The 26286-nt window shown below is 41.0% G+C and overlaps 1 protein-coding gene across 3 annotated transcripts; it reads left to right on the forward strand.

Annotated features, from left to right (window-relative positions):
- Positions 1–25796, forward strand: LOC131688366 (uncharacterized). 3 transcript variants are annotated; one of them, XM_058972572.1, is made up of 7 exons: positions 1–137; positions 9910–12591; positions 12663–15573; positions 23235–24421; positions 24486–24609; positions 24851–25030; positions 25092–25796. In XM_058972572.1, the coding sequence occupies exons 2-7, from the start codon at positions 9977–9979 to the stop codon at positions 25383–25385; spliced, it is 7311 nt and encodes a 2436-aa protein (XP_058828555.1). In that variant the 5' UTR covers positions 1–137; positions 9910–9976; the 3' UTR covers positions 25386–25796. The 3 variants fall into 3 exon arrangements, with proteins under 3 accessions (XP_058828555.1, XP_058828556.1, XP_058828557.1); XM_058972573.1 differs by lacking the exon at positions 1–137 and adding an exon at positions 760–963; XM_058972574.1 differs by lacking the exon at positions 1–137 and adding an exon at positions 1009–1326.
- Positions 25797–26286: the final 490 nt, after the last annotated feature.

Genomic DNA, 26286 nt, shown 5'->3' on the forward strand with positions numbered 1-26286 from the left:
CTTCATACATTTAGCTAAACATACGTCAAAGTGTGACGACCAAGTGTTCAGTCGTTTCAAGTGATATTTTGGTTTAATTACTTATTAGAATTTAGGTTTAGTGTGGTAATTTGTGACTTGGTAGCTGTAAACTACCGGTGGGTATTGTTTTCCAATGTTACAAATGCAGTTTACCGCAATATGTGTGATGAAAATGTTAGCTTTACCTACGGCAAGGTGGCCGCCATTTTCGTTTTCTGCTTCGACGGATTCCACCTGACAACCGTATTGTGAGTGTGTGTTTACACTGCGCACGTCATTTTTGTGTGATAAATGGTAACGCTGTTGCTTGAAAACGACGCACCTTGGAGAATATATCGTGAGAGTAGAAGTAGAAATGCATTTTATCCAATCGATTAGTAGAATTTCTGACTACTAATTTGAGCGTGCAAATAATCAGTATGACAAACGTTTTTTGTGAAGATTGGAAAGCTCTTGTTTTTGCGAACCTAGCAGAAATCCAACATGGCGGACAGCGAAACAAGATGGCCGCCATGTAGGTCGCTTAGCTTCTACGTTGCACGACGTTACGGGAAAAGCAGCCAACTTCACGATTTGTGTTTACATTTGCTGGTGCTCATGTCCCCCTTCGTGTTAGCTTAGTTGGCTCGTTATGTTTTGTTTTCCCAATGTAGCTGTCTCGCGCGCGCGTTAGTACGATACCATTACGAAACTTTTTTCATCACTTGCTCACGGGACGTATTTTGGCTCTCACCTCCATAGAGGCATTCATCGGTCGCACGTAGCCGAAGAACCATCACAGCTGAAACTGTTGTGTTACAGAGGCACGGTAGCAAAAGGAAACGCAAATCGTGAAGTTTGCTGGAAAGGATTTCCGAACGTGCTGCCCGATTGCACCAGATAAAAAAGTTGCTTTGTTTGATAAGGCGATTTCTTGCCAAGAGATGCAATGAAAATCTGACGGTAAATTGCTTCGAATTTTTTTCTGTGTTCGTCGAATGGTAGTGTTTTTTTCAGTGCGCATTAAAAGGTTAATGACAGCCATCTTATCTTTTGGGTTTATTAATAGTAATTTTGTGAAAAAAGAGGAAAAGGCGTTAGGAGGGCTGGGTTAATCGTGTTGGTTGATGAAAAATCAATAAATTTTGCTTAAATGAGTGGAATTTTCGTAAGATAATTAGTTTCTCATTAAATGTGAAGTGATTGAATGTGGGTGTGTCAAAACAACATTTAAGATATGTTTAATGACATTACATGTACAATATAACAGATTAGTACAAAACTAAATTGAAGTGTGACACCGGATGCAGTACAGTTTAGTAACAGGTAAAAATTACCCTGAAAAAAGTTATTACCGGCGTCCATTTTGTTTTCTCGAGAATATGTCGCCATGTTGGATTTTCATGCATAAATTACAACGAATATAAAATTTGAATAAGTGTTTATATAGCTTTTTCTTTCGGCTATTCAATATTAAGATGATATAATATTGTCAATTGACCTGCGCTGTGTATAAGAATACGAATTTCGTATACGTTCATTAGCAAAAAAACCTTCTCATCTTTTGTTGCCAAAACAGTGAAGAAGAGAACATTCTCTTAATATTTGTTTTTATGCAAACGGATCTATTAACTATGGGTAAAGAGCCCATTTCTATCTTTTTCCCAATCATCACCTTATCCATTTGAAGTCGATTCGAGCCAAAATACCCAGAAATAAAAGGTAGGTGACAATCGACCCTTGTATGGTTATTGGTAATCTTCCAAAATGTATAAAAGATAAGCAATTACATATATTTTCTATAAAAAATCGCTTTGCTTCCAGCAAAAATGCAATGGAATGTGTTTTGTAGTCATCATATAACAATTTGAACCAGTTACATACTGTTTCGAAATCCAATAAAAATGGGAACAATGCTGACCAGTTTTAAGGACGTTTATGTCGTTCGATTTGAAGCAGTTGATCCCGTTTTCTATAATCAATATAATCTACAATATTAATCTATGCAATGAGTATACATATTATAATGTACAATGCATGATGATCATAATGGTTATTGATGCATTTTTCCCACTTATCAACAAACATAAGTTTAAACTAAACAAAAATAACTTATTTAGTGCCACGTAATTAATTTTTGGGTTGCAAAAAGCGAACTGCAGAATCTCAAATTGACAATGGATGCTTCTTGAAAACAAACTATTGAAGTGTGGTGAAGAAAGGTCTACTTTATTGAAACTTTTTTCTGATTTATTTAGATTTCTATTGCGATCACTATTAATCTGTATTTTCACTTCAAGCTCAACAATAAATATGTATCAAAAACTATCATTGAATATGCGAGGAGATATATAGCTAAGATATTGATAGTATCTTTTACGCATTTTAAATCAATAAAGTGCATCATTAGTTTCCATACAAAATCATCGAAAACTCATACCTATAATCTTTGTGTTATAGCGCGCGTGTATGGTAGCAATAGATTAGCTTACCTGTATATTTCAATATTCCTTGGGTTAGAGCACCATTAGCCATCTTTGTTCAAAGCATTCGTTGGACAATAATTGGGACACCCGTTTTAAGCTATAGTTGCGCTTATTATACTAGTTTTTAGAAGCGAAATAAAGTTCTTGATACCAATTTTTAGGCAATCCATTGAATGAAGGGTGAGTAATTAATTAAATAACTCAGTTCTCTCCCTATTAGGCCATAATTGCATGCTCAACTTTTTGACATTAAAATTGGCTTTAAAACGGGTTGAGATAAAGGTTGCAACACTTGTTTCATTTACTTGTTTTATTTTACTACGACTCGAAGCAGCTCAAAGCTTTGAATTCACTTACATACTGAACGAAAAACAACCTTTTTACAAAAATATCTTCCGTTATTTACATACATAATTTGTATGTATGGGACATGTACTATGAACTAATTTTCTTGGGATATAATACAAGTTGGTTCCTGGTTAAGAATCTTTCGAAGAGTGATAAAGGATCATATTTGGAGAACAAAAATCGTTCTGCTCATACCATCAAATCTGAACAGTTACATAGTTACTGAACCTTTTGTGGAAATAACTTAATTAAAATACCTCTAACGCAAAAAGTATACTTTGTATTCCCATTCGATTAGGTCCGTTTGAAAGCTAAGGTAATTTCCTACTAAACAAAACCCTCATCTCTCAGTTAATGGGATTTAGGAACCATTTAGCAGTGAAGTAGTCAACATTTAGTGTTTTTGATTAGGTTTCTGTTAATTTTCTCAAAATAATGAATTATAAACATAATAATGCATATTATCCATAAGTTGTGTTTTAAAACGATCCATAATTTGTTCTACATCATATTCCTAATTTCTCGTTTTTTGTCATTTCGTTATTAAACTTTTATGTAATCAACTTGTAAGTATTTAAAAGGCTCTAGTCTTAAAAATATGGTTCACGTGCCTATTCGTTGAAAAGCTGAGAAAATTTCCTACAGAATTATGTACAAATGTCTTTTAGTTAAGAATACTAGTAAAGTAATTCAAAATTGACTTTTTCTCGGAGAGTTTTGTGATTACTCTAATTACATATTGATTAACAAAATTTATCATAACAATTTTTCATTTAATGCCTCTTAACATGCTCTACAACTTGTTTTATTGACCGCACAAATGCGGGGGAAATCATTGTCTTTGGATATTCAATAATGTTGTTAAAATGATTTTGTGTCGTAACGAAATGACTCTGACTGACTGGAATTATAGAACTTGCTTAAATGAAATATTTCGATAATAATCGTGGTATCGTTTGTTATTTGCCTTTTAGCCTCCAATTTACAGTTCTCTAGTTTCAATGAGTTTGTAATTTGAAATACAAATGATCGAGCCTTTTCAGGCTTTCGATTCTCTCACTGATAAAACCATAAAGTGGAGGCTTTCGATTCTTAGAAGCGATGCTTCTTGAAGTCAGAATTATAGCTTGCCTTTTCGAGGGTTAAGGAAAATTAATTAAAGATGGGTGGGTAATGTCAGAGACATAACCGGTGTGAAGTAGAATACACTTTAGGCTATTAATACGAATGCTAAAATTTTGACTATCTTCTGATAGGTTGTATTAAAACCAGCTATTTCGTTATTTCTAATAGAAATACCGAAATATCGGTACACGTACATCGAAACCTAACATATTCGAACATATTTATCCTCATATCGTCGCTGTTGTGCTATCTTATGGCAAATGCCATTTTGGGGTAAACTGAGTTAGATATGCCACATTACTCGTCTAACGAATCTCTACAAGATGGCGTTCCCAGAATTTTGAAATTTTGCTTGGTTATTGAAATCTAGCGAGAAAAGTGATTAGAAATTGTGAGTTTTTTGCTTCAAATCATTATAACTTGGGATTGGCTCAAGCTATAATGAAGTTTTAGTTGCTTTTAGGTGTAAAAATGTCTTAGGAACACAATGCCATAATAATTTTCAAAAGACAAATACATGTATTGGGAGAAAAACGCAGTTTTAGCTTTAAACTGGAAATATTGCCTATTTGGCAACACTGTAACCAAAAATAGCCATTTTTCCAAATTCCCTGACTCATTTCCTTCAAAATGCATCTAACAGATTGTTTATAGACCAAATTAAACGAAAGATATGAATAAAAATTAATAATTGATGCTTTATTTGTATGAAAAAAAAATCCATACACGATTATGACATGTCATACAATTTTTTCATCAATACACACCTATGACACGTGTGAGTGCGACTTTTGTTTACATTTTTAGTGAAAACTCGCAACAAAGTCAACCGATCTTCGTAATATTTGAGATATTAATACATAATAGGTAGAAGCATCAACTGTCTCCTCTGAATTGTTTCTACCATTTACAAGTTTCATGATACTCAATCTCAAACTTTAAAAATCGTTTTTCTCGAAATGTGCAAAATGGCGCCCCAAGTAGCAATTGCAACTTGTTGAAAGTTTTAAATGTTGCACAACTGCTACACAATATCTTTTATTGTTGGATATATTTGAAAAGAATTTCCACGGGTTTTTAAACAGATTGTGCAACTATGTAACCACAGAGAACAGACATCCATGATCGAACAAAAATATTTAAAAAACGTGTGTAAACATTTGAATTAATATACTAAAAACACTAGTGCCGCCACACCAACCTATCCCAACTATCCGTCAAATCGATTCCGGAACCGGTTCGAAATCCTGGATGGATTTTGCATAGAATCTTGCTCAAAGAAAACAACCGATTCCGACTCTATCGGTTGACGCATTTGAGCTGGAATTCATGCTGGAAGTCCGAATCGGTTCCGGACTAGTTTGACTGGGTAGAGGAATAACCGCTGTCAATTCTGTCGCACTCAGCCACAAAAAAAACATGACGACAGTAGCGCACCTGGTTTAGATATCCAAACTACCTTCGAAACCGTTAGAGATTTTACACAAGTTGAATGCTGAAGATGGACGTCTGTTCTCTGTGATGTAACTATAGAGCTGACCAATAGTGTTAAGTATGCAAACATCAATAACAGTTGTGAAACTAATCAGAAACTTTGCTAACTTGCACAAACAGTCTAACAAGTTGCAAATGCCTCTTTCTTTGCCATTCCACCCTAAAACAGAACAGTCCAACTACCCAGTGCTCGACAAATGGCACAGCTATTGTTTTCATTATTTTGCTGCAATTAGGAACATGTTGCACAACATACAAACAAAGTGCGCTTTTTCCATAACATAGTTGTTACCAAGAGAGTTACAAATACTATACAGTAACAAAGCGTGCTACTTGGGGCTTGTCATAAGATAGCACAACAGCGACGATATGGTAACCCTGAAAAGAGCATTTAATGAGAGTGCAACAATTCATTTGGCAACAGCAGAGAATCGAATATACTTGTACCGTTATTTCGCTATTTCCATTAGAAACACCGAATTAACTTATTTTAAACCTTTCAGGAATTAATAAAAATTGCAGCATTTGTATTAACAGCCTAAAATGTATGCTACTTCATTTCGGTAATGTCGTTGACATTACCTACCCATCTTAATAATCTAAAACAGAAAAATTGTTTTGAAAACCCAATAATTGCATAACCTAAGGCAACTTAAAGCTACACTTTTCTGATATCCCAACAAAAAACAAAATTACGTATTTGTCCAACGAGCTTTCTGCCCCGTTGTTGTAGTGAATTATGCCCCTTGATGTGGTGAAGTTTCCCCCGCGTTTTGCCTTGCCCATTTTTCAAAGTGTAATTTATAATGATTTTGAAACATTGCAAGCTTTACATGTTTTTGAAAATTTTGCAAAGGGTTATGATGGCGATTACAGGGGGAAATGTTGGTTGAATGATTTGAAATTTTGGTTTTTTACCAAATTTTCCTCCTTAGGGTGAAATATAGCGTAGTGGTTGAATGATATTTATTAGATTCTCCCAATTAATGTTCTATAGCTAAACTATGATCATATGTCCTTAGAGGGCGCGTTTTGCCCCATGTTTTTATAAATACTAATATACTCAAACCTTAACCAAGCAGGAAGGGGTGGTCGTGAAAATTCAATTCCATAAAATAATTTTTAATTAATATTTTGCGTACAGAAAAATGAAAAAAATTCTATTACGTATCTTTAACGTCAGCTGCATGGGAAGAAATTAAAAACAACATATGGCTTAATGACCCAATTGCTGGTGCAAAATCTTAGCAACGCTTTTGTGACGCTCGGTATAGGCTTGGTTGACTTGTACGCCTCGTCGGCATTATCCTGTTTGGATAACTATCATGTGGGATTCGATCACTAAAAAGAGTTCGCTCCGCTTGAGCCACAAGTTCGATGCAGTCTTGCCGCTGACGGCTGCTCCAACTGGTGAGGATTAGCCCCATGCACAGCTTTCTGCTTCCACTCTGCAATCTTCTTCGTAACCCGCAGATTGCAGTTGAAGTTGCAGTTCGCTTACGCTAGGTAAAGTGCGCTATAGTTGCGGTCCGCAGAACAAACTGCTTAATATACTCCATGTAGGTTGGCATTTTCCACAAAGTATTCAAAGAGTCGTCGCATCTGCGCTGCGCATAGTGCCTGGATATCGACTATTCCGGGTTCCCACTTTATCCTGTGACAATGTGAATTTCTCCATCACCGACTGAGTATTGCGCATTCCTGCTTGTCTAACGCCTTTCTCAATCTTCTCTCAAGTTCTACCAGGTCAGTCCAGCTCCATTTGATGACGCCGAAGCTGTAGGTTAACACAGGGACAGCAAACATATTGATTGCTCTGACCTTATTCCCCATATCCGGGAAAAACTTACCTCGGAGCTTAAGTTTTATGGTGGTGAGTTCCGGGGAGCTGCTGGAATCCGGGACACTTATGCGACTCGCCACAAACCATGTCCCGAATCATTTCGCCTTCGTCGATCTTATAGCCACCAGTGTCGACCAATCGCCCGAATAATAGCTGAACAGATCGACAGTTCTCTAAACCTTACTCCATGCCGATATCGTCACTTTCGACTAGTTGGACAACTACACCTAGCCGTTCCGTCGAGTCAGCATAGATCTTGAGATCGTCCATGTGGATGGTATGGGTTACCTCTTTCAGTGAGCTCCATGCCTTATCTGATAGCAATACCCGTTTCGACTGTGTGTCCTATTGAGGGGCTCATCGCTAAACAAAACCAAAGGGGGCTAGAGGAATCGCCTTGGAATGTCTCCCTTAAGATGCGGCGCGTTCTAAACCGGAACTCGTCTTCCCCACTTTTGAGTTGCAGTGTTGTCGTCCACCTCTACATATCGCCTTCCGCAGGAACCTCACAACTACAGGTTCAACTTTATACATCCCCAATACCTTGATAAGGGGCGGTGTGGAATGGGTGGTATGTCTTGTAATCGATATAGGCCATAATAAGGTTCCGTTGGTTACGCACTGCTTGTTGCGAGTCGCAATAGTCGTAGTTCGCATAACACCCTGTTGAAGCATACAGCCAACATAGGACGTACAACGGTCAGCTTCTTGTACTAAAAATTTTGGACACCGTCTGGTCCAGGTTCCACCCAATTTCTAAGGTATCGCGTAGCCTCTTGTACATAGTTGGTTTCGACGGAGACAGCTGACATCTCGTCAATTCTGTCGCCTACCGATTTCTCCTCGCGTCGTAGTCACGGTTGCCTTTCGCGATCTTGTACTTGGGACCTCCCAAATACTGGCCCCAAAGCGATATCCGGTAGACCTTCGCTGAAATTGGGCTTCTCGTGACTGATTTAGTCATAGATCCCTCGCTCGTAATCACTGAATATTCGATTTTATTATCCTCGCTTTGCACAGTCAGTGTAATGTATTTTTTGATAAGACACTCCATTTGAGTACTACGGCTGTCGAGTTTTTCCGTCAGCTGGGGAGCTTCCAGCATAAGAAGCTTAGTAGGTGCAATGATCGCATGATGACAATTTCGCATTTCAATAGCGGCACGTTTGTTCGAGATACTACTCTCCAATCTCCGCTGCCATGAAGGTGATGTTGAGGCGGGTCGTCTCTAGATGTAAGTCAGTATCCTAAACATCTAATGGTTGCCACCAGCTCCCTGCTAGGCAGCCATTTTGCCCTAGCCAACATCTGCCTCTGTTAAAAGGGACCATCCATAAATGACGTAGCATTATATGGGGGAGGGGGGAGTTTTGTATTTTGTGATGATGTGTGAAGACAGGGAGGTAGGGGGTCATGTCATGCTACGTAGCTTTTTTAAAGGGGAATAGGGGTTGACCTGATGTCACGAGAATCTTACCCGTTTCCTCTAACTAACATCGTTTTTGTTTTTTTTTAATTTTTTTACGGGGACAACGAGGGGGGTGAGGGTTACCGTCAAGCTACGTAATTACCAGGGGGTATATAGAAGTTTGTGACGAAATGATACGATGGGGGAGGGGGTGTTAAAAATCACTCAAAAAATGCTACGTCATTTATGGATCATCCCAAATCAATATAACCCAATGCTATTGCATGGACGATATGGGCCTAGAAGCTGCTAGGCCCATCATATGTTGATGACTGTCAAAGTCTGTATAACTCCATAGCGGATGACAGGGATGACACCCCTCTGGTTGCCACTGCAGCACAGAATACTATCAGCTGTATTTTCAAGTTCTGCGCACACTTCAGGTGCATTGGAAGAACTTTAGCATTGATGCCGTGAGGTTCGCAGATCAGCTTAAAAAATACTGCAGCTTCTGAATCATGGGGTGCGACATTGCATTCGTGTCGCGATACTGCGCAACCGCTTCGTCCATATTGAAGACCAAATCTCGTAGTAGCTGCCGATTAAAGGGTGGGTCTTTAAATTTTATTCTATCAAATTCTATTCTTTATATAGCGTACTTATATTCATTGTCAGGCAGCCACATTTACTTCTACCTCGGACCGTTGATGTTTCTGCTTTACTTCAATGACGTATTTTTAGTGCTGAAGACTCATCCCCGGTTCTTCGCAGGCGATCTCAAAACAATTTGTCTCATCTATTCAATTGAGGATGGCAGAATTCTCCAACAATAGCTTGGAACCTTCACTGACTGTGATGTAGCAAAAATTGATAATCCAGTCCTCATGAACGGCATTGTGGCAGTGCCCTGCCTGTCTCCGAATTTTTTTATGGCTGCCGCAAACCTAGGGAAAATTTTGCCAGGAACGTTCGAGCGAGTGGTGCACAATGAGGGTGGCGCGGGGTTGGGAGGATTACTGTTCCGACTGTCCTGTGTTTGCAGGTCTCCTTACATTCCTAAACAGCTTTTGAAAATAGACAGTGCCTAGGAAATTCATGTTTGTCCATAAAATGCATACACATGGCACACTTCAAATAAAACACAGTAGCCAATCTGAAAAAAACGAGCATACTTAACTACAACTGTTTCCTCTCTATTTCCGCAGGCATCGAAGCCGGTGCTCGGCAACCATGCTCAACGCTGACCAGTAATGACCTCCTAGAATTATTTTTATGGGTTTCGGAGAGCGGAACCGCCTAAGATCGCATCGCATTCCAGCCACCGAACGGGCTTTGTACGATCGCCTGTTCCGGAAGCTGGTCAAGCGATACCAAAACGGTGTTCCCGGACAGCTACTCTCGCCCGGTTTGCCGAGCGGACGGTGGAAGCCACGGAACCTGTACTATCGCCTGATGCATAAGCAGTATTTAACGCATGAATTGAATGCTCACCACCGCGGGCATTGTCTAGTGCTGAATAAACGGGTTGGAGCTCCTAGCAGGGGTATAATCCCGAGCTACTTCCGGAAGTGTATACTGAAGCAACGTCGCAAAGAAAAGTATCGAACTGACAGTGAAAAATCGAACGGGAGCGTGATTGTCGTGAATAGCGATTTTGGATCGAATACAGATACAAGCAACGACGACACTGTCCTTGTTGATGAAGAAGATCGCCATAAAGTCGGGACAAAGAAGCCTCTAGAGATTCCCGATCCGACGAAGTTCTCCATCCTTAAGCAGGAAATTAAGGAATATTGTGCCGTCCAGGAAAAGATTCAAATTGTTCTTGCAATGTTGAAGTCACGGGCAAATGAACTGGAACATGATCACGAGGTGGAAGACGAAAAGAAGCCGGAAATGGTGAAAAGTGATTCGGAGATAAAACATGAAGAAGCGGAATTTGATGCCGCAGAACTGGAATCGCTAGCAGAGAAATACTACGATAATTCGGATGATGAGGATGTCAAAGAAGTTAGGCCACTGGAAGAAATAGACTCTAAACCGGAAATAGCGTTTGTTGACATGAGTGCTTTGGACGACGATTCTGATCAAGATCTGGAGCAATCTGATTCCAAAGAGAACCTGATTCAACTCAAAAGTCTAAAGGATATTTCCACAACGGATCTACTCGACCCAACGTTCAGCACCATCAAACTGGAGCCTGTCAACAAAAAGCATTCTGTCGTTGATTCGTTGTTCAGTAAATTTAATTTGAAACTTCCAGATTCACCATCGAAAGCTACCTCTAACCCTTTGACTGAAGACGAAGAGAAGGTTATCGGAAGGCTTCGCGATCGTCGAAAGACGGGTTCAAAGCCATGCTACGTGGACGAGGAAGATGAACCAAAGAAACCGCGCCCATCCAAAATATTTGACACGATTCACAAGAAGTTAAATATCGAGCTGAATAATTCCAATTCTAATTCCTCTACAGAATTCTATGGTTTCGACGAAGGCGAAGTAGTTAAGCTGGATAAACCTACCGTTCCGGGGCTGCTACCGACGCCGATCGTAAAGAAATCTCGCCCAAATGCACCTTTCCTAGCGCATGGTACCTGTTCCGAGGACATCAAGATCGAGAACCGTGACGATCTGTTCCGCGAAGAAGGTCTCATCTCATTCGGTTCTCTTCCACCTCGGCTTGAGTGCCCCCGACGACCTGATGATATGGTCCGGCCAAGGACAGTGGCGCAGAAGCGTATTCTACTACAGAAGAAAAATGACGTTCGCTACCTCATGATTGATAACGAATCCAAGATTTTTTACGAACTTGAAAAACGTAGCAAAAACATTGACGCTGAATTGGACTTTGAACGAATGCAGGAACTACAGGATCAGAACATCCCTTTCACTCGAGATACATGGCGGGCATTGGCTTGGTTAAAAACCGAGAAGGGCAAATATTACTTCCAAACTCTCCGTGTCGACAACCATTCCATCAAGTTAAGTGGTTGCAGGGGCAACCACTCCAGTAAACGGCATAGTAAGAAGCAGCTCTCCGCTCCGGTAACCGTATCCCGCAAGCATTGCTGCCGTTGTCCCGAACTACCAGCAAACATTAATATAGATCTAAGTGCAATTGCCCCACCAGGTACAACGGAAGTGCTGGTAAAATCAGAGTGCGCAGAATTATCATCTGCCGTCTTCGAACCGGACAAGAAATTACTCTGCAGCGACACAAGCCGGGTAAACATGATTCGACCAGGACCTCTTTCATCTAAACTACGCTACAACAACGATATTCTTCGCCGTGCCGAAGAAGATGCCTATCTGGGTCCATTGGAAATTCTTGAAATGCCACGAGTGGAAATTGAAGTGATTCCTAGAATCGATCGACCCTTGGATCCAACCGTAAAATCGTACCTTAAAATGATTCTCCCGTTTCGAGGAATCACCGAGAAATGGGCCCGCTTTTCCGTTTCGACACTCAAAACACCGGATCGGGACGAGTCCGATTTCGGGTCGTTTTCATTCTCACTTCCTTACAACAACAATCAGCACAGGTTGCTTATTCGACGTAGATTGCTAGAGTCTACCACCCCTGCGAAGAAGCTTCCATTGTCAGCAGAAAGTTTGCAGAAGTTCGAGGCGGAACAAACGTTGCCACTAACGTTCCGAAAACATTTGGACGACACTAACGAGCCTGTTGATCCCGTAGAGAAGGAGTGTGCCGATGTGCTGTGTGAGATGACCGATGCTGTTGCAATTGGCTTGGCCGAAGACCTGTTCATTGAGCAGGATCCCGATTGCGATTACACGAAAGAGGATAAGCCAGTTCATAAACCAACCAGCGGACAGGATGTAGGTGGCAAATCCAGCGAGTGTGCGGCTAAATCTAAAAGAATGATGTGAGTAATTTTTGCAAAAACAGTTTTTTTTTCTCAATAAAATTTAACACCAAATGTTTTTTTGTTTTCAGACGTGAGATGAAACGTCTCAATGCGACTATTATCGAAACTATCCCAGAACAGCTGTCAACTACAGGTGTAGGAGAAGATCTAAAATCACGTTGCGACGTACAGTACTGCTCGAAGGGTTGCATCTGTGATGTGTTCACTGGCGGAAGACACACGACCAGTGGCATCCGAAGTCATTGTAGTAAAATAGATTGCATTTTCGGATGCGATTGTGGTTACGAGAAAAAACGAACGGCGTCAAGTGATGCACAGGGGAAAGATGGTTCGCCAGATCTGCGGGAAGATGGTCTCACTGCGCTGTCCAGTGAGGATGTCAAGTATTTGCGGGAGAAGGCAACAGCTCGGTTGGCCAAGGAAGAACGGGAGTTCACACCAACGGTTATTATGACCAACAATAGTACGGTACTAGTTCGGAATACGGAGATGGAGGCACGGAGACATAAGAAAAAACCAAAAAAGTATGAAGATTACTACAATGGGGACAGTGTGAGAAGTATTCTGAATGGGATCATTCCCAGTGAAGAAGAATCGAGCTATCGAGATGCTTCAACGAATCGTGTAAAACCAAATACGGTTATGGATCGTCCTTTGAGTACGCTGGATAAGATTAGGCACACCCACGTGGTATTGAACAAGTTACAAGATTTGGATGGAATCGAACCGTGGTGCATGATCCACTGTCTATATCGCTGCTACTGTCGAGGCAATGCCACATCTGGGAAACCGTTCAAATTCAACGAGGAAAATAATATCGTTTTACCTACGCCGGTGGTTGCTCCTCCGCCAGATGCGCTTCTACAGGTATACGAACCACGTCGAAGGCGTTTGTATTCGTTTGAAAAGCCGGATGATGTGGTGGAAGAGATTCGGCAACCGACACGGAAGCGTGATAGCTCGGAAGAATCATACAAACCGTGGAGCGAACGACGAAATAAGAAGAGGCGAACTCTGGACGACCAACAGCATGCGACATCATTGGAGGCCAAGGGACATAGCGAATCTGTACCTACTTCGACGAGAGCCTCCATTGAAAATTTACAGATTACCGACGGACAAACATGTCGGCGAGTGATTCCGATTAATAGGAATTTCTACAAAACGAGAAACTACTATCGAAAGGAGCGGTACCAACGAGATATTGCGGAATCCAAGCGTAAGAATCCCTTCGCAGAGAAACGTCTCCGACTGTTACTTGAACGGTGTGAGCAGTCCTTTATCGAAGAACGCAAGCGGGAACTAGAAGAGACGAGGCGAAGAACAGCTGCAAATACGAAAAACGCTACTGCGAAGCGCACACAGGAACCCATTTACATTGATATTGTTGGTGAGGACGAGAAGATCGGAAAGCATGCCTTGCTTAGTCCACTGTTGGACGCAAGTAAAGTACTACTATTTTGTGGGAAGAAAAAGTATTACGTAGAATGTGAGTCTATCCAAAGTGGAAAAGTGAATCTAATGAACATCGCAAAGAAATTCCGAACCACAGTGTACGTGATAAAGAAGGTTTCAAACGAACCGTTAGCTAAAAGCATCTCATTTAGCTATAAGCACCAAACCATCACTCTTCGAGGTCGAGCTTATCGTAAAAACCAACCATATGAGCAATCGGCTCATGAACATGTTGATCTGAATTCGAACTGTGACAGTGATGAACAATCATCCACTCCGTCGCTGGTACAGGAATCGGGTACAGAAACCGACGTACAGAAGTTGATGCTCGAGCAGGTGAACTCCGACATAATGCACACGATGCAGCACATCCGTGAAATGCTTCGGAGGAACTCCCTGAAACTTAACCCACCGAAAAAGGGCATCCTGTACTTATACCGGTGGGAGAAATTTTTGCAGGCCTTCAATGAAGAATTACTAGATGTGTGGGACATAACATTCCAAAACGGTGCCAAGCTGGTCATCATCACAACCGAAACCGCTAATAAAAGCACACCATCTTTCAAAAATACTAGCTCCGTTCGTCTCGTACGCCGGTGTACATTCGAAACCAAGGAAGTATCTTTGCTTACTCAGATGATACTATACCAGATCGATAATCCCGAAACGAACAAACTGTCATTGGTGCTTTTTGGAACGGAAAACTATTGGAGATTTTGTGGATTCATTCAATCGACTAACAGCACTCTGAACCAAGGCGTTGAAGTCCGCCCGACGCCAACATCTCATCCTAAGCTTGCCCCCAAGATCAATCGTTACTTTGAAGCATATGTGGCTAGTAAAAAGGTACAAACGGATGCATCCGCAGTCGCTACTACAACCAAGTTGTCCGCTTCTCCGACTCCAGTAGTAAAACAAACAACCTCATCTGCGACTGAAGTCCCAAAACCGATCAAAGAGGAAGAACCAATTCCAGTGCTACCCCCCGTGCAGCCTCCCATTCCGACGAAGATGTCAACCTTCAAATCTAACGTCAAACTAATGGAAACTAAAATCAAAGACTTCAAAAACATTGCCATCCCAAACGTTGGATCACGCCGCTGGTTTATGTTGAACGTTGTGAACGACTTCAGCGACATTTACATTCCGAGCTGGAAATCGTGTTTAACCTACGGAAGAATCCGACAGGCCATCCAGTTAGCCAACCGGTATGGGAAAACCGTCAAGCTGACGTCAATTGTGCTTCGAAACAGTCAAGAGGATGTACTGCCGCAGATCTATGCTGCTCCCGGGCAGGGTGATTGCATCTTTTTGGGACCGTACACGTATACGCAGAATATTGATCTGATGCTCTGTCAGAATGTAGATGGAAAAATGTACACCCGGGAGGAATACGAAAGAAATAATCATATCGTGCGGACGGAACAGACTACCGGCTCGTGGCTGTACATGAAACCGAGCGTGTTGACGGTGACAGCTATGCCAGTTTCAACGCCGGCTGCTAATCTGCAGGCGACGACAAAGGTAAATTGTTTGATATTCGTAACAAAACTAAAAAAAATATGTTTCAGAAGTGGAAACTTTTCTAACAAAAAAGCTTCAAAAAATAGCAGAAATTGTATTGCAATGTTATTAAAGATTTCACTCATTATTAATGTCCCTGGGCTTTAGCTGCTAGAATGAGGATTAAAAATTCAGAGCCTTTCTTATCATTTGTTTAAGTACCGCTTGAACTTCATAGGTAGTGTGTTACTAAGAACTGCAATTTCAGTTCCAGTGCTCAGATCGCAATAAAAATTGTAGTAAACGCTGCTGAGGATGTGTACTTTAAAAATTTGTTTAGCCAAGCACAACCTATACAACCCCTTAAGGGAACGACGGTAGTGAAACGTGTTTTCAAAACGTCGTGCTCAAAATTAATACCGTCTAAACCGTTAACTTTAGAAGTATAGTTTGTTCGGAAAAGTGCTGGTATTTATGATTGTGCAACTACAGGATATATCGTTCAGTGATTAATTCACCTCTAAGTGATATACGAAATTTATTTTCTGAATCAAATAAGATAAAGATTTTAGGTCTTCGGCAAAGTTGTAGCAAATATTACTATAAAAGAAGACATGTTTTAACTTTTTAGCCATTCTCCTCTGTTTTTGAAATATTCCACAGAAATGTTGGCGGTGTCGAATCACATATTTTTGTTACGCAAAGTAACTTCCTATCTGTTAGATTTAAAAATATTTCTGCAAGATCTAAGTCGTAATCGATTAAATCGTATCCTTTTTGAGTTTCTTGAAATTGTCGTCCAGTTTTGAGATAATTTGCTCCGTTATCAGTACTGGTTGATTATAGTTGCTTAGAATTTACATCAAACGTGTTTACGACGAACGTGAGATTCGTTCGAAAGCGCTTCGAACGAAAAGTAAACCCATTTGATTTTGCTGTAGGAAACGGGAATACAAACTAAAAAAACTAGAAAGAGAACTGCGGAGACTCCATTTTGGATCGATTGGATTCGCGTTTAGCTTTCAAAAAACAAATTCAAATCGAGCATTGCCTGTCCTTATAACATTGGACGTATTGCCATACAATGCCGGGGCATACGTTACCAAAAATGCTGTTTTCTGTTTTCGTGATTTTGTATTTCAAAACTTCGACAGTTTAAGAAGCATTGCCGTTCAGATCATTTTACATGTCTCATTTAAACGCCAGATTTCTCTAGATCCTCTGTAATGGTTTCACAGTTAATATTCGGTACTTTCAATGCTTTGGTTAGCGTACCAAGCAAATCAGCTACGTTGATCGAGCATATTTAACCCCAATCCACCTGCCTATATAGCCTTTTCAAACTGTTCGTTTTGTCGGTCATATAGGGTGACCATATCAGACGAGTAAAAACCAGGACAGTCGAAAGAGTACTGCTTCCCCCCCGTGGATCTTTTAATATTATCAATATGTAAATAAAAATAAATAAATCGAAGCGGTAGCGTAGTTGGTAAATCGATTGCCTTGTACGCAGCACACCTGGATTCGAGCCCCGACCCCGCACATAGGGTTAGAAATTTTCATAAGAGATTTTTCTAACCCGAAGAGGCGAATGACCTTAAGGTTAAAACCTCGAAATAAAAAAAATCGAATTTTATTGTGTATCCATCGGATCTTGTGTACGCGCTTTGTTACTTTGCGTAAAGATCTTATTTCTTATTGAAGATCGATTTATTTCATTGCCTCTTGTTGCTTATGGATCACTTAGTCCGCTTTCTCTCGGTTTATCGTTTTCGTTCATGCTATCCTCGCTGTTAATGTGCTATGGACTTTCACGATTACCTGGTTTGAGTTGTTTGTGGGGCCTACGGGTCACGATCGCGTATCCCTGTTCTTTGTTATTTACTGTATTATCGGTGGTGCTAGCAGCTGATTGGGAAGTAGTAGGCGCATCACAATGATCGGACACGCTGTGCGTAGGTTCTGTTGTTGCAGTATTCGTTGATGCCTGAGCTGCAACTCCGGTGGTTTGTGATTTAGTTGATGTTGATGAAGGGCTGTGTGATGGGTATACTTGCAGTTGTTATTGCTACGTTAGAGGTTTGTGTACATGGTTTCTCGTAGTATGTCTTCTTGTGTAACAACGTAGGGCACGCAGGGGTCTGTCCTTCATATGTGCACAGCGTGATTTGAGATTTGGTCAGGCGTTTTGCTTTGATTTGAAAGTTCACATATGACGGAATAGGTTCCGTCACTCGCATTTTCACGAAAGAAACAACGTTGGAAATACCTAGAAAAATTTTCTCCTGGTTTCAAACCTAAATCTTGCCTATTCCGGTATGATGGTTGTAATAAATTTATTAATAGTACCAAGGTGTAAATCGTGCAGACGCATATCAATCTTATCATTGTCAACATATACGGGTATCTTGGTCCTAATACTATGTTCACACTGCAGAGTTAAATCACGTTATAATAAATAGCAATAAGAAAAATGTCATCAAGATAGCGTTAAAACACGTTTTAACTCGTAGTGTGAACGTAGTATAACATTATCATGCTCAACGACGTATTGCATGTTGTCTTCCATAGCGTAGCTTTTCGTTATGGCCAAAGTTTTAATCGTTATCAGTAACGAGAGTGTGGTGGGCTTGTATAACGACGACTTCCGTTAGTCTGAACTGCATTTGCAAATTTGCTGTTGAATTTTGCTGTTGAGTTTCAAACATCTTAAAATGAATGATCGATATCGCACCGATGAAAGTAACGGTGCTTTATTGTTCACACTGGCTTGGGAAGAATTTTATTATTCGATTGCTTTGCTTGTTTATAATACTGGCATGGTACACATAGACAGCAGACTTTAGAAACGTTCGTTTGATTTACTGCACTGTTAACAAGCAGAGCAACTGAATAGGTACTGGTATCAACCCTGTAGTAATTCCATGATCCCCAGCTCAAGAGAGCACTCAATGAAATTTTTCCACGATGGTTGATATTTTTCTTTTTATGGAATGGTTTTCCAGTTAGATGAAAAAAAGCCACTAGCCAGTGAACACAAGTAGAAGCAGAAGCACCAAAACGCCGATGTGTCTTTTCAGAGGTACCAAAGGGAATTCTTCGAGTCCCGGATTGAAGGCGATTTGAGCCGAGAAGAAGCGCTGCTAACCATTGTTTCATCGATATTGACGAGGCACTCTTGAGAGATAAAAAAACCATCGGAAGGTACAATGGGGAGATTCGACTGTATTAAGTTTTGTTTGTGGCATTCCGATGGAGGATGAGTATACGTTGTAGTTATGGTTGCGGTCGGTCGTAACTCCGATCTGGAGCATAGTGAAAAGCGAAGACTGAATAAATCTAGGGGCAGATCACTTGTGATGTATTTTTAAAAATCAGCTAAATTAAATGCATTTCTTTCCATCAAAATAGAAATTCGTAATGTATTTTGCGTTGCGTGCAATGTATTTTGCGTTGCGTGTAAGACGTCAAAACCCTACAAAAATATCAGCCCTACATTCAACAAAACGTCGAATAAGTGAATCAGCGTAGGACGTTTGTTAAACAAATTTTTTTGCGAGGGAGTGCAAAGTTGATGCAAAAATGGAAATTAAATGCATTTTTTCTAATTTTATGAGAATTTGTTATATATTCTTAGAGTGATCTGCCCCTAGGAATAAATAGAAATATATTAGGCTTCCAGGAGAAAAACCAGGACAAATCAAACATTTTCCTCGACTTCCCAGGACACCAGGACAATCAATGCAAAACCAGGACATGTCCTGGGAAACCAGGACGTATGGTCACCCTAGGTCATATTCGCTACTAAACACATGACACACTTTGAAGGGGTTCTTTTTCTTGTGGTATAAAAGAAATCCTGGGAGAATTACAGAGATAGACAGAGCTACTGAGGAAGAAGAAATTACATAAAACCTCATAAGAAGGATCAATCTCATTTGATTTGGATTTTGACCTTATTATAGAAGATGCCGCATTATCATTTCAACACTGCGGCCTACAACTGATAGACTCTCCGAAAATTGGCATCAAACAGTCGCTATAAACGCAAAAATTGTAGAAATATTGTGTAATTATTTCAATTGAATAACTTGAATAATGACTAACATATAAACTGTACATTGTACAGTACTACCAGTACAATACAGAAGTATAATTGCGTTCTTTGTAAAGAAGGGCGAATCACTGTACTTTTCATATACTATTTATTTATTAATATGCACAGAATAGTATTGAGATATCTGATGTTTAAAATACGCACACTGAAATCTCGCATTTTTATACTACCGCCCTCTTCCCAAGCCCAGAAGCGGTTTGTTTGCCTTCCAATTCGCCGTGTAAAAGTTTTGGTTTCCTCCCAATTTAAACGTCAAAGCAGCACAATACCAACCCAGCTGGATAAGTCTATACATATTGCGCGCACGAAAGGTTCGTCCACGCGCTTCGCACGCGCTGACGTGCAAAAACTCTTACAGCCAAACCCGTGTGCGAGCGAAGAGTGTGGCGGTATGCTTCGCGCGCGCAGGATTAGATTGAAAAATTCATAACGCCGAAAATACTCAAATGTTCATTCCAAAATGTTAATGGCATTAAGAAAAATGTTTTGAGAAAATCATCAACCGACTCGTTAGTCGAACGAACGCCAGTTTTATACGAGGAGACTTTAACGCGTGGCCGTTATAGCTTGTTGGAAGCCCTGGCGAAGCTGGATGTAATTCTGTGCAACGAAGGTTCCGCTAAAACATTGCATAAAGACGATCGGCGATTCATTATCGACGTAACATTCGGCAGTTCTTCGCTGAATGATAACATGAATTGCTAACTAATACAATAGACTATTGGTCGGTGGAACTGTACTGTATGGCGGAGCACTTCGACAAGAGCCAAGCATACAGACAACTCCGCTCCAATTTCGAACGCCGATAAGCTGTCGGAAACACTAGCGAGGGAATTTAATGTAACGATCCCGAGGTAATTTTAACCGAGAAACAGCTAGCGTCCGGCGTATGGGTGGAATTAAAGGCTCAGAACCCTACGTGCTGCTTGCCTCAAAGCCAGGACACGCGTTCAGATAGCAAGATCAAAAGTTAGAGAAGAGCGAAAAGTGATATTCCGGCCGGCCTGGGTCACCTTAACGTGAGATGGTGTTGAGCAAGTCCACCGGCTACAAGGAACTGTGCAAAGAAGTTGACACCAACCCCTGGGACAACGCTTACCATGTCATGTCATGGCCGAGATCAGAGGTCCAACGACAACTGAAAGGTGCCCTGATAAATTGAGGGTCACTTACACCGCAGACAGTGGACATGTTGGTGACCATCGGGTCTCCACCGACCGGTTCCTTACACTGGAAAGAGGACTTTAAACTGAAAAAAGCTCCCGTCGAGATAGTATCCCCAACGTGGCGCTGAAGAACGCGGTCTTGGCTGTCCGGACATGTTCAGGAAAGTACTGCCTAGACAAAGACTATCTGCCAGGTGGATGAGAAATCAAGAAGATGGTGTTGCCAAAACCAGGAAAGCCACCAGGAGATCTAGCAGCATATCGGTCTATATACCTGCTGGATACTTTTGGTAAACTCCTGGAAAGAGTCATCCTCAACAGGCTGGTGAACTACGCTGAAAGTAAGTACGGGCTATCGCAGAGGTAGTTTTGATTCCGAAAAGGGACGGTAGATGGAGGTAAAGAACGCGTTCAACGGCGCCCGCTGAGTAGCTATCACCGTAAAGCTGCACAGTTGCAGCTGGTTCACCACAAGATGAAGGTAGTGCTAATCAGCAACCAAAAAAAATCTAACGCGCCGTGACCAATGCCGGCGGACCTTCAATTCAATGCGATGAAACCCCTGGGTGTGAAAGTCGACTATCGGTTAAATTTCAACAGCCACGTCGACTATTTATATGAGAAAGCTACGACACAGAGAAAAGGATCATGCTGAACATCGTAGGAGCAAGATGCAGCCAGCGGCGTCACCTGGCGGGTACCGCATCCTCGATACTAAGGAATGGCGTTCCGGCCCTGACTGCTGCGCTGAACTTAAAGCGGAACCACACGAAGTTTACAAACACGTTTCGCTTAATGACTGTTCGTGTCGCGAGTGCACACATAACGTCACGCCCCATTCTGAATCGCCGGATCGGCCTCAGCATTTTGCCAGTTTGTCCGCGGATGAGGAGATAGCCAGAAAACAGCGGATATTGTGCTGCAAGAACGAATGCCCTGGAGTAGTAGCAAGGCCCCTGCGAATGGAATTGCTGGCTCCAAACGGCGCAGTGAGATGCCGTCGAAATGCCATCAGGTTACTTTCTCCATCGAAGCAAGTATAGTGAACGTGCGGCATCCAACGGGCACAACACACATCTTCTCGCTGTACTTGCCTATATGATTTCAGCAGGACTATGTAGCCGGCTCCCAGTTCGTTCGATGTGCCGGCGATCGGATAGGATGTAACTGCCCGTTTTTAATGCAATCCACCACCACCAAGCAAATTTCCTGCGATGTTATGACCCTAGAAGTTACGAGTTTGTAGCTCGTCGTGTAGAAATTGGATGAAACCCGTGAACCAATTCTAGTTCTTTTTTCGTTACATGGATCTTTGCCGATTGTTCCGATCCCCGTTTTTTCTTGATTACTTGTAGCTTTATTTGTTTTGGACGATTTGTTAGGCCTACATCAACTCCCTGTCTCGTCGAAGGCTTACCATTTGGGAATTTTTTGTCGTCCATCACTCTACGTAACGGCAACCTTCAAGAAATACGTAAATCTTCCTACGGTATGGTTAAGGTGTACATTCCCTCATTCCCGCCAATATCGCAGAAGGCGGTGCTACCTAGTCATCACCGATCTATGTATGAAATGTCATCGTAAGACGCACGAGGAGGCATTTGATAGGAGTCTGCAAAAACGGGAAAGTATTCACTATTTGTTGGATTATGCTTGACATAACAACTTCCACATTCTGATACAGTTTTCCATTTAATGCACTGCCCATCATTGGTTACTTTCAAATGTTACAAATCACATTGCAAAACTGTAATATTGATTGGCCACCTCGTCCCTGCGATTTGATGTCCTTGGATTTCTTATGGTGCTACGTTAAGCTTTTCGCGGTGGGCATTGCGCGGGAAATTTATTCAGAACATTGAATTGTATGCCATACACTACAAAAATAAATAAACCACAGTTGCTGTCAACGCTTTTTGTATGTTTTATTCCACTTAAAAACGTTAAAGCCTACACCCAGGCATAGTGAACGTTTTGTTGGTGTATTCCAAAATGCGATATTACCTGCTACGAACAAACTAGGGCAAACCCATGTTGGAATATGAAAATTCTACGAGATTCGCTTTATTCATAGCCACCAGAAACGTTTTAGAGAGTTTCATTTCAAATATTTTTTTCTTAAACTAACAGACTTAGCCTTGAGTATTGTACATCACTCTGATTTTATTCCCTTACATTATTTCTCATAGCTCAAGAAGGCAAATAAATTTTATGCGATTTTTTGCATGATTAGAAAAATCAAATAGTCAAGAAATTTAGAAAATAATAATCAATTAAGGTGAATTTAAGGTTTGAACTATCTTGCCAGTTTTTATCAAGCTAGTTAAAAGTCAATTGCTATTACAATAATTCAAAATTCCACTCTATGTCAAAAAAACTAATCATCCACTCATTTCCAGATATTATCGCCCTCGCAAACGGCGACAGTAACATCCGCCAGCAACAACGATTGTGTCGTAATCGATGACGACGATGACGAGCCAGTGGCAACCCAGTCCAGCCCAACAAACGAGTCAGACCAAATACTGGATTCCCACATAAATAATAACAGTCATTTGGAATCGCTGATACATCAACTGTATGACAACTCCGACTCCGACGAGGGAACCAAAACGGAAGAATCGTCGTCGAATCCTGCTCCAAAACTAACCACTGCCCAAGACAAGCAACCAATCAAAAACAATATTTCGCAATTAGTTGATAAAACAATCGCCGAAAGTAAACAGCTTCGAGTGAACGCTATATCGAGCGACAGTGTCGCTTCCAGTAGACGAATGTCAGCCGGTGCCGATACCACTGTAAAGATGGTAACTGCTGAACAACCAACATTTGTTAAACTAACAGCCACAGCGCAGGAAACAAGCAACCTTAAAAGGAAATCACTGGGAGCAATCGAAGGAGTTGATTCAACCGCTCAAAAACCTAAAATAATGCGTGTATCCTTACCGGCTACCACTAGTACTGCCGATGAAGTTGTCTGTCTAGACGACGATGACGAAGATGATACACCGAAGGATTCTCCAGCCATTCCGCCTCCCAAAAAGATTCCTTCTAGCACAACAATTCTGAATAGTCAGCAGGCCGCTCTTATTGCCAGCAAGATTAATCTTCTAAATCCAAACCAGAAAGGCGTTATGTACAATCCCTCCACAGGAGTATTACGAATAAAACGCTCTCTGATGAATAGTCTTACGGAAGGTTCCACGTTGTCGATTCCGGCTATTGCATCCAGCTCCAAGTCGCAACCTACCTCGTCTGCTTCTTCAAAAACAATGCTGGAAAAATCACCTCCAGTCGTAAATCCTACCGGATGTACCATATCAAAACCATCAACCGCATCTCAACAACAATCTTCCCTGAAACAAACAGTATTTCCTCAGTCATCGACATCAGCAAACATGCAGCCCCGCGTTATCCCACCAAAAGTTCCAACCGAAGGGGCCTTGCGCAGTAACATCCCCGGCTTAGGTCTAGTTCCAGTTCTCTGGTCATCCAAAGATATCATTATAAAAGTACGTGAGCTGTCCGTTAAGCAGCAGTTCGTTCGACTGATGAATTTCGAAGCGGCCATCCTGTTGCTGAACCGGTATGGTACTAACGGCGTAGTTTATGTGGATGTACGAGTAATCGTTTGGTTTGATTTTTCTCAGGTTCATTCGGAAGAACACGTACACCTTCAAGCCGTTTTCGTTAACCATTGGATGGAAGTTTGAGCCCCGATCAATACCGTTACCAGCTGAGGAGAATCTCATCAACACTATTAGCTTGAGATGCGTAAGTATATTATCAACATTATCGTTACTAGAGTTTTTGGTGTTTGCGGCGATTGAAAAAGTATTTCTAAAACGATTTAGTTTTGATGAAATGAATATACGAGTGATCAGCTATTCACGATTGAGCAGCAAACTCTTATAATATACAATGGCAAAGTAAAGAGTTATGAAACAGAGGCATACCGCTTTAACATATATAATGTTTGCCCAATTCACGAATAAAAACTATTTTTCTTCTGCAGATTGTTTCTTCCGATGGTGTCATCGACTTGTACAAAGCGAGTGAAATCATTGCGTTCCAGAATACAAAACCCAACTTCTACGAAGAACTTCTTTTGCTGCGCCTCTCGATACTTTGCTGTAAAAAGGACCAATACGAGCAAGAAAAGTGCCATAAATTCTTCGAAAACATTTTCATGAAGGTTTGTGGATTGAACTCTGAAACCTATCGCACTACTAAGCCCTAACATTCACTATTCGCAGGCTACTGCCACCATCCGGGAGCTGAAATCAGCGTCGGAAGCGCTCACTACCCAAAGTACCTTCTTACAAGAACAACAGGCAAAACGGCGTTCCTATTTAAACAAGTTGAAAGCTAATATGGAAAACCGGTCATTGTCATCGGTCGGCCGGATGGTATCTAAACGAGTTTCCGTGCCGCAATCGATACTAGACCGTATATCGCAGTCCAATGCAGCAACAACTGATACTGAAACAGTGGATACTGCCAGCCAACAAAAACAAAAAGAAGCTGTGATTGTTATCGATGACGATTAGGTTCTGAATTGAATATTCTTGAACCAGTCGCTAGATTTTTAGGTATTCTAGAATACTTTTACTTCGTTCAAAACGGTTCAGCTAATGTTAAGACAATTTAATCTTTAATTCTCGGAAGAACAAAATTATTGCACTAGTCTAGTTGACGCGTTTTAGCTCATTTCATTAAAAATATGGAAGATTCAAAATTAATATTTCATAAGGAAAGCTAAATTGTTTGGATAAAGAATCAGTTTACTGTAAATAGATGCGCAAAATACAACTGAACTTTATTTTGTTTAAGGATCTCGGCTGAGTACACAAAGCATGTGTCCAGTTAAATAAGTCGACAGTCAACCCCGATCATGAAGTTTGAGGTTGCAAACAAATATAGTAAGCCAAACATCACAATTAAAAAAAAAATATTTTAAATCAGGCAAATATTGCAACTCACTGCGATGACATCCTTCCCGCCTAATTCACGCAAAGGATAATCTATTACCTATATCTCAACTGTATTTCTGAGTCGCGAATTCACATCTTGTATTGCTGTGCCAATAGCATACCTCAAATATTATCCGCGTATATTTGACTATGATTACACGTTCAAGGAACTTTAGGTGAGCGTCTATAAGTATTGAACGCTTGATAGTATGTGTTGGAAAAAAATATGTTCAGTTTTGCCATCGGTTTATCCTTCTCAAAACTCTAAAAGAATAGTAGTCGATTTATTAGGACATCACGATTCAAAATATGCAAAATAGCTGCTGGAAAAGTTATCGACATAGCTGAATGGTGCTTTTGAAAGTAATTTTTTGTCACTACCACACTGTGCTGGGACACGCCACACAACCGCGAGATGAAAAACCACAGCCGCTTTTTCAAAAGCGCCATTCCCCCGGTCAATGGTTTTTCCAACAAC

This window comes from Topomyia yanbarensis, chromosome 3 (assembly GCF_030247195.1).
Source record: "Topomyia yanbarensis strain Yona2022 chromosome 3, ASM3024719v1, whole genome shotgun sequence".
NCBI lineage: Eukaryota > Metazoa > Arthropoda > Insecta > Diptera > Culicidae > Topomyia > Topomyia yanbarensis.